The sequence below is a fragment of the Panthera onca genome, chromosome D2 (genome assembly GCF_046562875.1).
Source record: "Panthera onca isolate mPanOnc1 chromosome D2, mPanOnc1 haplotype 2, whole genome shotgun sequence".
Classification (NCBI taxonomy): domain Eukaryota; kingdom Metazoa; phylum Chordata; class Mammalia; order Carnivora; family Felidae; genus Panthera; species Panthera onca.
In genome coordinates this window covers 75,720,102-75,732,840 of record NC_138349.1, presented here as the reverse complement: position 1 = coordinate 75,732,840, position 12,739 = coordinate 75,720,102, and the positions used below count along the sequence as shown (strand labels likewise).

General features: G+C 43.4%; 1 protein-coding gene across 4 annotated transcripts in view; it reads left to right on the top strand.

The window, feature by feature from the left end:
* Positions 1-12,739, top strand: part of B3GALNT2 (beta-1,3-N-acetylgalactosaminyltransferase 2) — a 77,834-nt gene that overhangs the window by 52,431 nt on the left and 12,664 nt on the right. For all 4 annotated transcript variants that reach the window (XM_060642864.3, XM_078434213.2, XM_060642863.3 and 1 more), the window contains 2 exons: positions 7,111-7,221; positions 10,230-10,308. In XM_060642864.3, coding sequence (XP_060498847.1) covers positions 7,111-7,221; positions 10,230-10,308 — 190 coding nt within the window. The remainder of the gene's footprint in view (positions 1-7,110; positions 7,222-10,229; positions 10,309-12,739) is intronic.

The window sequence follows — 12,739 nt, the reverse complement described above, 5'->3', positions numbered from 1 at the left end:
GTTCACCTGAGTCACTAGAGACATAATTGTTAGCAGTTTGGGTACTTACACACTTCCTGTTTATGAAAGTTGAAGTTCTTTGGCTGTAGTCATTTCTCCAGTCCGTAAGAAAATTGCTAAAGTTTTTTACAGGTGCAAAAATACTATAGATTTAAGCCCACCTGTTGGTTTGGATGGGAAGTTAGAAGCAGGGCAGAAAAGAATGAACACAGGAAAGGGGTTGTAGACAGCGTGCTAGCATTATGGGCGAGATGACGTACGAGGTCTCACTTTTCCAACTCACGCCGTGCTGTTTTTCCTAGCTCCGGTTTGGGTTTTAGGGCTTTTGCAGGGAATTGCCATGAACAAGTTGTTTCTCATCTGAAGAGATCCCTGGCTTTCTGATTCCTTTGTATCGGCGCCAGGAGGGCATGTGAGAGAAGCCAGAGGTGGAAATTGAGCTGTGACGTGGAGGAGGAACAGGTGCAGCAAAGGGGGAGAACACACAGCTCCCCGCTTCCCTGGTAACCGCAGGGTTGTGGAAGTTCAGCGAATGAAGCAGGATCGTTTTGGGGGCCAATGAGTTCTTCTGGCAAGTCCTCAGTGTAGTCCGCACTGTTGCTGTTGTTATCATAACCCGATCCCGGGGGTGCCCTTGGGTGCCAACAGGAGCCACAGGAAACAGCAAGGCACGTAAACGTCAAGTGTCCGGTGAGCGGACAGGACAGAGAATCACTTGTTTTGTCATAGTTTCCAGACACGTAGCTTCAAGGAGAAGCGTTATTTGGTCATTATAGCTCTTAGTTAGGATATGGTTCATCTGAAACTGCGGTCACTAAGATTCCAGGGACCCAACTCCAAGGCACACTTTCTGTCCTTAGCTTACCTGACTGCATCTTTCTCTTTGTTTACATGATACACGTGCTTCTGGTGCAGCCACATCCGGCCCAGTCCTTCTTCCCTGGGGACTTCATTATCTCCTCCCTCGTTTTCCTCTTTTTAAAAAAGATTTTAAGTGATCTCTACACCCAAGGTGGAGCTGAAACTCACAACCCCTAGGTTAAGAGTCTCACGCTCCACCAACGGAGCCGGCCAGGTGCCCCTCTCGCTTTGCTCTTAATCGTTCGGATTTGATACCCAGCTTTCTGTTTGTTTTACTCCTTCTTCCAAGGCAAACTCTATCCATCACCACCTGTTTGCTAATGGCTCTTCAATCCAACTATAGCCCACATTTCTCTTAGGTACATACTTCTGCCAACTGAACTTCTCCACGTGAATGTCCCAGGGGCATTCTAATGGTGATGTCGTAATAGTAATAATATATACAATTTATTATTATTATTGTCATATCATCTCCGTCCCATCTGTTCTCCTCTTTCCCTGTATTTTCAGTATTGGGTACTAGTATCTTTTTTCCAAGGCACCCAAACCAGAATTGTGGGATTTATCCTCAACTCTCATATCCAGGCACTCACTAAATCCTATCAGTTCTTTCTCCTGAACAGATCTGGTATCAGTTCTTCCAAACTTTACCACTATTAAAGTTTTAGAGGAAAGTACACTGAGGGCAAGAGACTATTTTGCCAGGAAAAAGACACATGATTAACCCAGAGCAGCCTCCCGTTGCCAGGGGTCTCACAGTTAGCTCTCCGGTCTAGCCCTGACCTTCCGGTTAGCTCACTCGGAGATGATCAGATTCTCACTGAGTGACACTGAATAAATTCACAGAAGACCAGTTTGTAAACCAGAATGTCCATTCATTCGACTTGAATGGGTGTTAGCTTATTTAATTTGAAAGTCATGACCCCTACCTGGGGATCTCCTAACTGGGATCTCAGGCACCAAAAAACCCAAATCTGAACGGTGCTTGCTTGGTTTGATCACTGAATTCGATTACAACAGTGGGACGTGGCTCATTCAGGTAGGATGTGATAGGATGCTTTATATCTTCTAATTCCTGTGTCTTTCTCCCACTGGACATTGCTACATTGCCAGATTTCTCTCTTCACCAGCTTTTTTGGGTTTGGCCACTTGATACATTGTTTTGAGGTATTGATTTTACCAGCTTCAACCCCAGAGCACATCTCAGTTATTAGAGACATTGTTTCCTTTAATGTAAGCATTTCATTCAGCTCAGAAGCCAGTCTTTTTTTTTTTTTTTTAATGGCGATGTAATTGACATATAATGTATTGGCTTCAGGTGTACAACATAATGATTCAGTACTGCAAAATGGTCTCACTAAGCCTACTTCACGGCCATCTCCACAGTTCCGTTTTTTTTTTCTTGTGATGAGAACTTTTAAGATAGACTCTCTTAGACATCTTCAGATACACGTTACAGCATTATTAACTGTGGTCACCGTGCCGCACATGATTACATGCCCAGGAGTTATTTATTGTATAGCTGGAAATTTGTACCTTTTCACCCCCTTCTGCCGTTTTGCGCATCCGCCCAGCCCCTGCCTCTGGCAACCGCCCATCTGTTGTCTGCATCTATGAGCTCAGTGTTTTGTTTTTGGCTTTTTAAAAAAATTTTAGGTCCCACATATAAGTGAAATCATACGGTATTTGTCTTTGTCTAACTTCCCTCACTTACGCATGATGACCTCAAGTTCCATCCATGTTGGAAACGGCAAGGTTTCCTTCCTTTTTATGGCTGAATAATATTCCTCTGTACGTGCATGTGCGTGCATGTGTGCACATCACATTCTCTTCATCTGTTCACCTGAGGACACTTAGGTTGCTTCCACGTCTTGGCTGTTATAAATAATATGCAGTGAACATGGTGGCGCAGATATCTTTTCAAGTTAGTGTTTTCATTTCCTTTGGATGAATACCCAGAAGTGGAATTACCGGATCGTAGGGTAGTTGTATTTTTACTTTTTTCAGGACCCTCCGTACTGTTTCCCACCATGGCTACAGCCACTGTTTCCCTTTTCTACACATCCTTGTCAACACACTCGTTCTGTTTGTCTCTCTGACGGTAGTCACCACTCTAACTGGTGTGAGGGGATAACCTCATTCTCTGACGGTGAGTGATGTCGAGCATCGTTTCATGTATCTGTTGGCTACATGTTGTCTTTGGAAACATGTCTGTTCAGATCTTCTGCCCATATTTTAATTGGATTATTTGGATTTTTGCTATTGAATTGTAGGAGTTCTTTATATATTTTGGATATTAACTCCTTGCAAATATTTTCTCCCATTCATAGGTTGCCTTCTCATTGTGTCAATGATTTCCTTCGCTGTGCAGAAGCTTTGTGGTTCAGTGTGGTCCCACTTGTTTATTTTTGCTTTTATTGCATTTGCTTTTGTTTCAAATCCAAAAAATCATCGCCAAGACCAGTGTCAAGGAGCTTACTACCCATTTTTTTCTAGGAGTTTTATAGGATCAGGTCTTATGTTCACGTTTTTAATCCATTTTGAGTTGATTTTTGCGTATAGTACAAGGTAGTGTTCTAGTGTCATTCCTTTGCATGTGGCTGTCCCGTTTTCCCATCTATTGAAGAGACTGTCCTTATCCCCCATTGTATATTCTTGCCTTCTCTTCTGTAAATTAATTGACTGTATGTGTGTGGGTTTATTTCTCAGCTCTCTCTTCTGTTCCACTGATCTTTGTGTCAGTTTTTTGCCAAAACCATGCCGCTTGACTACAATAGCTTTATAATATAGTTTGAAACCAGGAAGCATGATGCCTCCAGCTCTATTCTTTTTTTTTTTTTTAATGCTTATTTAAGAGAGAGAGAGAGAGAGTGCAGGGGGGCAGGGGAGGGGCAGAGAGAGAGTGAGAGAGAGAATCCCAAGCAGGCCCTGCACTCAGCACAGAACCTGATGTGGGGCTTGATCCCACAAACCGCGAGACCACGACCTGAGCCGAAATCAAGAATCGGACGCCTAACCAACTGAGCCACCCAGGTGCCCCAGCTCCGTTCTTAAGATTGCTTTGGCTATTTGTGGTCTTTTTGGTTGGTTTCATACAAATTTTAGTATTATTTATTGTATTTCTGTGAAAAAGCCGTTGAAATTTTGGTAGAGATTGCATTGAATCTGTAGGCTGCTTTGAGTAGTACGGACATTTTAACCACATTAATGCTTCCAGTCTATGAGCTTGAGTATTTTTCCATAGATTTCTGTCTCCTTCAGTTTCTCGGAAGGCAGTCTTACTTGTTCTCGCCTGGACTCCTGTGATAGTTCCCCTTCTCCCTGCCAGCCGCTCTGGGGCTGTGCTGCTGCCGGAGTGACCTTTCTAAACCGCAGCTATGACGTGTCACTCTTGGGCTTGCAAACTTAAGCGCCTCCCACCGCCTTCGAGATGCAGGACAGACTCTCCATTACAGCAGCCACAGGCGACCTTAGGCTGCCTTTTACGTCTCCTTCCCTCAGCCTTGCGCTTCGGCAATACTGAAGTACTTACCACTGTTCTGAACACGCGGTGCTCTTTCAAGTCTGCCTTTTGATGTGTTATTTCGTCTGCCTCTCACTTTTCTGACTCACATGCCTTCAAGACTTAGCTCCGTTGGCACAGTCATTTGAAATTTTGTCCAAACTCCCCGAGCAGGATGGCTCTCCTTTGTTACTGAACCTGTCGTGGCACATCGCGATGATCTGAAGAAAGCGATTGCGTTTCTTCAAATCTTCGAATAGCCCGCAGCATGCTACATAGTAGACATTCAAAAACTTAAGGAACGGCTCGTGCCTGAAAGAAGATTGACCCCAAATTTATTTCATCATATACATTTGTTTGGTTTAAAATTTTTTTCCCTGATCATAAAAGTATGAAAACACATGAAAAGAATACAGATTCACTGTTGAAAACTTGACAAAATATAGAAAAGCTAGCAGAATACAATGATGTCCATCTGTTTCCCAACATATTTGGTGTATTTCTCCCCGGTCGTGTGTTTTTCTTCTGTGGGATTGCTGTTTGTTTTTACAGAGTTGAGGTGCAATGTCAAGTTGAATAGAGAGTTAAGGCCACCCGGGGAGAACGCAGAAATTATCTGCACGTTTCCAAGATAAGACAGTGAGATCTTTAAAGGGGCACGTCACTGCCTGCGTTCCTCCCAGGGGTCACAAAGTTCTGTTGTGCTGAGCAAAGACACTGTGCTGTGCGCGCTGTCACCGGCCCTGCGCACAGCCCTGTGAGGTCGGCACCGCTTTCTCTTTCGTCACGGTCAGGCAGTGACGACCGCAGTGTGAGTGTGGGCCTGCTCTCAGGAACCCTGGAGCTGCTCAACGTATATCAGGAGTCTCACCAACAATGCAGAAGAAGGATCCATTAGCTGAATATAAGGAGACACACTGTGCGGGGAATCCGGACTCTGTCAGTGTTTTTATCTGTTCCCACAGAAAAGCTGTAATGCTTTAAAAAAAAAAAAAAAGCTTTCAAACCATTGGCCTAGCTTGTTGGACAAATTCAGTTTCGTATAGTTTCCTTATAATCCTGGATAACTGAGACACTAAAGCACTTGATTTTAATATGTGAAAAATTTTAAAGAATATTAAAGCTGTATCTTTTGTCTCGTGCTCTAGACCAAAATTCATTCCAATTAATTGTGAGTTCAACATCGAGTGCATGTTTTTCAGGTGCCTGTTGTATGTCAAGCCATTCTAGGTGCCAGGGACCTAGTGGTTGGTAAAACGGACAACATCCCTGCTCTCATGGTGCTTGCATTCTAGTGGGAGCAGTTAGTTTGACAATAGGAACGTACACAAGGGAGAGCAGAGTGGTAAGTGGTATTAGGAGAGGAAGGCTGATGCGGTAGAGAAAAGGTGGCAGCTGGCTGCCTTCCGTTGGATCTCTGGAGCAAGCCCCTCTGGGGGGCTGACCGTGGAGGTAGCCTGAGCAGTAGAAGGGAGCAGCTGAGCACCCACTGAGAAATTAGAAGACACTGGAATGTAAATGTGTATCAAACCTTGGGGCAGGGGAGTGTAACTTTCTAAGCCCACAAGTTAATGGTAATAATCACAAAAGAAAAGCTTGTCCATTTTGACAAGATAAAACTTATGGACCTTTTAACTTAAAAAGAAGAAACAACAACCCATAGTGTTAAGTGGCGAACAATTCTGAAGAACTGTTTTAGCGTGTGATACATACACAGGATTATTGATTACCAGATAATACAGATTAATAAGAAAAATAGAAAACTCAGCAGCTAAATGGCAAAGAAGTATGAGTCAGGAATTCCCAGAAGAGACTATATAATTTATAAACATCACTAGAAATCAAAAGAAACACAATTAAATGAGGAATCGTTTTTTTTAATCTACTAAATTGATTTAAACTTCTTTGCTTTTACCAACATCCCATACTTGGAAGGATACAGTGCAGTTGGTATTTTTGTAAATTGGGAAAGATGCTATCAATTAGTATAATTTCCTTTTGAAAAAACAGCTAGGCATTGTGTCCAAAATCCATACAAAATATCTGTTTCTTGTCCCTGTAATTTCACCCCAGAAAACTTACCTTAAAACAAAACAATTAGGGAAAAATAAACATTTACACCAAAACGTGATTTATTAGCTTTTTTTTTTTATTTTTTTGTTTTTAATGTTTATTTTTGAGAGAGACAGTGTGAGTGGGGGAGAGGCAGGGAGAGAGGGAGACACAGAATCCAAAGCAGGCTCCGGGCTCTGAGCTATGAGCTCAGAGCCCGACACGGGGCTCGAACCCATGGACCATGAGATCATGACCTGAGCCCAAGTCGGAAGCTTAACCGACTGAGCCCCCCAGGCACCCGTATTAGATATTTGATAGAGCCCAGATGTCTGCCAGCAGGGAGGTGTTTGACTCGGGATGCATGCATGCAATGGCATGTTAGATACATACGAAAAAGGATGGTTGTAAGAGCTGCGGTAGCTTCAGGAGATGCTTCAGTGTAGTGGGAAATGCAAACAGCAGTGTGCAAAATTGTCTCCACACTCTTTGTACTTGTTTTTTTCAGATGTGCATGAAAAAAAAAATGACTCGAGAGTATACACCAAAAAATGTCCACAGTAGTGTCGGAGTAGCTGGGATAAACATTTAACCAATAGGTCTTAGGAAAAAAACTGATTTTTCTTGAAAAACTTACTTAAAACCTCAATGACAACAATAAAGAAATTGACTCTACTTCATCTTTCCACAAAAAGAGCTTTGAAGGTACAATCGTGTGGGAGAGCCAAGACCTCCAGGGCCTCGTGTCAAGAAATCTGCACAAAGTGACAGTAAATGATGGCGGGGGAGTTCTCAGAGTCATGACGGTAAGCCCTCCTTCTTTTCCTGAGGTTGTTCGGCATACTTCAGCATTTTCTAACACATGAAGTGTTTCTAAATTTACTTTTACATCAACCCCGGGAGTATGGAACAGCGAATCGTGTGTATTTTAAAGCACGTACGGCAGAAAGTGCCGAGTCACCGTAGTGAAATTGAGCAGCTCCAATGTTCTACGATCGTGTGACCCCAACCAAGTAAATACACAGTTCTGCCTTAGGATAGGTGCCTTTCTATTTTGTCTTAAGTTTATTTATTTTGAGAGGGAGGGGGCGGAGCATGAGCGGGGCAGGGGCAGAGAGGAAGGGAGAGAGCATTCCAAGCAGGCTCCGTACTGTCGGCACAGAGCCCAGCCCAGGGCTCCATCCCACAAACCGTGAGATCACAACCTGAGCCGAGATCAAGAGTCCGACGCTTAACCGATTGAGCCACCCAGGCACCCAGGATAGGGTCCTTTTTAAAACGTGTGATATATTATTTCTCAATAATTTTTAAGCTAGCGTTCTTGAAGGACACTTGCTCAGTAGTATTCAGAACATTCACTGTCACCCCACAGTAGGTAGTTAAAATAGCACAGATTGAAAATAAGAGGGAGCGTTTGCTTTCATTTGTAGTGCTGGAATCTCTGCTTTTTGTTTTTCTTTTATTCAGATTTGCTTCAAATTTAAAACAGTGACAGGTGAATTTCTCAAAGTAAATATGGGATGATCAGGTGTAGGCAGACCTAAAATGATAAGCTTTCAGTAAACAAGTGGTGTTTGTGGTGGTGTCAGAAACACTGTCTTTCATTCTCCTTGATGCTGTGGTACAAGGATTAGGAAAGTACTTGGCATTTCATTTCAGAAGCTTAGTATATTCTCATTAATGTTAATCTTATTTATGTGAATTAATTCCTGAATTTGAAATGAATATTATGTGGTATGTTGTCACCCGTTTAGAAAACCACTGCTGGCCCACCATGAGACTTCTACTCCAGTGAGGAAGAAAGACAATAGATGGACAGATCCACAGATTCAAATATAATTACAGACTTAGCCTCGTGGGTCATGTTTAGGATCTCATTCTTTATTACAAAAAGTCCTTTGTTTAAGATAGATGTTTTATGGAATTTAATTATAGCTTTATTCTTTTCTTACCTTATTTCCAAGGCAAGTGCCTTTAATATGTTGCCTGCTTGGGGCACCTGAGTGGCTCAGTTGGTTAAGCATCTGACTTAGGCTCAGGTCATGATCCCTCAGTTTGTGGGTTGAACCCTGCATCAGGCTCTGTGCTCACAGAGCATACTTCGGATTCCGTGTCTCCCTCTCTCTCTCTCCCCTTCCCTGCTCGTGCTCGCTCTCTCTCAAAAAATAATAAGAGTAAATAAACATAGTGTATATATATATATACACTATGTTTATATATATGTCATGTTGCCTCCTTTTCTATTTATAAAACTTAAAAATATCCAAAATGTGTTGGAATTCTGTAGTATTAAGTTGGTTACACAAAAGGAAACAGATGACTTCTGAGTTGAGGACTAGGTTCAAATGTAAAGACTCAAACGATCCATGTTGGGGGTACATATAGCTGTAGAGAGCTAGAGAAAGGGTAAACACTGAGCTAACCTTAAAAAAAGTCCAGTAACTTAGTAGTGTGTTCTGGGAAACCCCACGGACAAAATTAAGGTTTTCATCGTAGATGCAGAAAGCTCAAAGCTTCCATGAGTCTTGGTCCCTTGCCAGCAAGTGACAATGTCAGAAACTTTTAAAAGCCAAGCTGTGACCTTTTAGATAGAAGTTCATAAAAAGTACTAAAACAATGTAGGGTACGTGGTGAAAAAATAGTCTACTCTGTATTATAGAGTATATAATAGAGAGCTTTCATAGAACTACAAAGCTGGAAACTGTAGCATTCACCTTCAGCGGTTTCCTCCACATGGAACTACAGACCGTATTGTAAATTAAATGACAAGTTCCCGCAGTCACCTCGGGACAGTGTCTGTCTGCGACCCAAAAACACTGCCCTGTAGCGCACAGCTGCTGAAAGGTCCGTTGGCAAGAGGACCAGCCAGGCGGCCGCCGTGCCTCCAGAAGCAGTGCTGTGAACTGGCCCAGGTGGGAACATGGCGACGGCCGGGCGGGGGCCGTGCCACGCAGGTGTGCAGCACGCGAGAAACCCCGCACCCTGGGCAGGGGCATGGGGGGACTTGTGAGGTGGGGAGAGGTAAACTTTGATTAATAAGGGTCCTCCAGGGGCACCTGGGTGGCTCAGTCGGTTAAGCATCGACTTCGGCTCAGGTCATGATCTCATGGATCATGAGATGGAGCCCCACACCGGGCTCTGTGCCGACAGCTCAGGGGCTGGAGCCTGCTTCGGATTCTGTGTCTCCCCCTCTCTGTCTGCCCTTCCTCCTCTCATGCTCTGTCTCTCTCTCACTCTCAAAAATAAATAAACATTAAAATAAAATTTAAATAATTTTTAAAAAATAATAAAAAGTCCTCCAGTCCTCAGAGGCGGAAAGGACCGTCGCTGACGGTTGGCACTTTCCACCACATCAGAAATCGGTAGGGCTGCATCTGAACGGTCTGTTTAGAGGGGCTTTTCTCTGCATGGTGGAGCCGAGGTTAAAAATGGGCCTGGGTGCATTTGAATTCATCAGTTTTCCTCTCCAAGAAATCAGAGGTGGTAATAATTTTTTTTCCAGCGGTAGGGTTGGGAGGTAAAAGAAGAGTGGTTGTTATACTCTGACTGTAGCAAGTTCAAGAGTGTGTGGTCCTGTGTAAGTTGGAGTCTGAACACTGTATGGACTGCTCTGTGCCCCTGATGTAGTATTGCGACTGGATGACAAAACGAGAATACTGAGGTCGGCCCGATCGTGTAAGTCTAGCGCGTCAGCTTCATAGGTGGATTTAGCTGCTGTGGCGTCAGTTATCGATTTTGCCAGATCAGTTTTAAAGTAGGAGAAATGTATTTTTAGCATTGAAACGCTGAGCACTTGTGTTCTTGTTTCTTCCAGGCCGGGGAGGGCGCCTTGCCTCATGGATTCATGGAAGGTGTGGAGGGAGTCGCAGGTGGTTTTATTTACACTATTCAGGGTAAGTGGGCTGCTTGAAAGCTGAAGAGGGCCCTGATTCTTATGTACCTAATCTTCATAGTTTGACATAAAAGCTGATTTTTTTTTGTCATTAAAAAAAAAAGCTTTATTGATCTATAATTCACGTTCACTTTACACTTTTAAAGTGGTTTCCGGTGCATGAGAGTTCTGTAGGTGTCTCCACTAACTGCAGACCATTTCCGTCACTCCACAAAGCAACCCTGTGCCCGTTAGCAGACACTGTCGTCCTCCCCTCCCCTGGCCCCTACCAACCATCACCTGCCCTCCGTCCTTTCCGACCTTAAATGTAAGGATTTATTTCTGGGATCTCGGTTCTAATCTATTGATCCATGTGTCTGTCCTTATGCCAGTACCGTGCTGTCTTGACTGCCTAGTAAGAGGTGATGTCAGAAGTGTGAATCCTCCAACTTTGTTCTCTTTCGAGATTGTCTTGGCTCTTCTGGGTCGCTGCCTTTCCATGTGAACTTTAGGATCGGCTTGTCAGTCTCTGCACACAAGCCAGCTGGGATTTTGAAAGCGGTCGCAGTGAACGTAGATTGTTTCGGGGAGCGTTCCACCCTGACGTTCAGTCTCCGATCCATGAACATGGTATCTTTCCATTTGTTTAGGTCTTACTAGAGTCCTTTTAGTGGTTTTGTGGCTTTCAGAACACAAGTCTGGCATTTATTTTGGTTAAATTTATTCTTAAATATTTTTTTTGATGCTATAATAAGTGGAATTGTTTTTTACATTTCATTTCTAGATCGTTCATTGGTAACATGTAGAAATACAGTTGATTTCCATACGTCCCTCTCATGTGTTGCAGTTCTGCTGAATTCATTTATTAAGTTACTAGTTTTGTGTGTGCCTCAGGATTTTCCATATACAAGATCATGTCTTCTGCAAAGAGATAGTTTTACTTTTTTTGTTTTTCAAGCTGGAAACCTTTTGTTGATTTTTCTTGTCTAAGTGTCGTGGCTGGAGTTTCTAGAACAGTGCTGAGTAGAAGTGGCAGAACAGACACCCTTGTCTTGTCCCTGCTCTTCGAGGGAAAACATCCAGTCTTTCACCATAAAGGTGATCTTGAAAAATTAGTGGCCTTGGACTTTCTTGGCCCCGTGTGGCTGTCTTTGGTTAATCCTCCAGCCAGGTGGGGACTTCTGCAGAACTGCTAGACCCTGGCCGTAGAGCTGTCGTGGGCTCAGTGCTGCTTCTCCGTCAGAAGGGAAGAAGCTCTGTTCCCCTGACCCAGGCATGGTGCCCTCTTTTGGAAGGGGTCTGTTGGACTCAGCTTCCCCTCCTGCTTCACGGTACACTTTCTCCTCATAATGTATTTAAACATACGCTGTCTTTCAGAGTACATGTTTCTAAAATCCTTCGCCTAATAGATCTCATTTCAAGGATGGCTTTGTTAGGAGAACTCCTTTAAGACTTGGGGTCAGAAGCATTCACTTAAAACTCTAAAGGGAACTTGTTATGATGGAGTTAGTGGCTATGTTTGTCTTGAATGATGCTTATTTTATATCCATCTATGAACTCCAGAGAATTCTATGTCTGTGATCTTTAAGAAATAAAAACCATTGTTGAGGCAGTTGCTATTGGCCACTGTGCTGAACATCACTTATGGAACAAAGGTGCCCGGTCCTGTTTCTGCCTTGATGTCCCAGAGCTCTGCACACCGTGGGTTCCTATAAAAGAATTAGGACCTGGCTTCCCTGAAGGCTCTCAGTGACCGGGGAAAGCAGGGGCCAAATTCCGAGGGGAGAGTCTGCGGGGGACCCCTCAATAGCACGGTGTTGAGGATGGGACAGACCCCCAGTTTGAGGCCTCTGCATGCTGTTTGAGGATGCAAATGGGCTGTGGCTTTTATTTTTCTGCCAAACGCATCTTTATTTATAGTGTTTCCTCATAGAAGTAGTTGTATGCTTACATCACCCCAAAGGATAGGCTGGGACAGGTACATAGGTTTGGCCCATAAACTTGCCATTAAAAAACCAGCAATTTAAGGTAGATCTATTTTTAATTTTTTGAGGAACCTCCACACTGTTTTCCAGAGTGGCTGCGCCGGTTTGCATTCCCACCAACAGTGCAAGAGGGTTCCCATTTCTCCACATCCTATAGTCTCCTGGTTTGTTCATTTTAGCCACTCTGAATAGCACTGCTAACAGGAGTGCTGATGCATAGGGGCACTTGTACCCCAATGTTGATAGCAGCACTTTCAACAATAGCCAAATGATGGAAAGAGCCTGAATGTCCATCCACTGATGAATGGATAAAGAAATTGTGGTTTATAGACACAATGGAATACTACTTGGCAATGAGAAAGAATGAAATCTGGCCTTTTGTAGCAACGTGGGTGGAACTGGAGAGTGTTAATGCTAAGTGAAATAAGTCATACAGAGAAAGACAGATACCATATGTTTTCAGTCTTA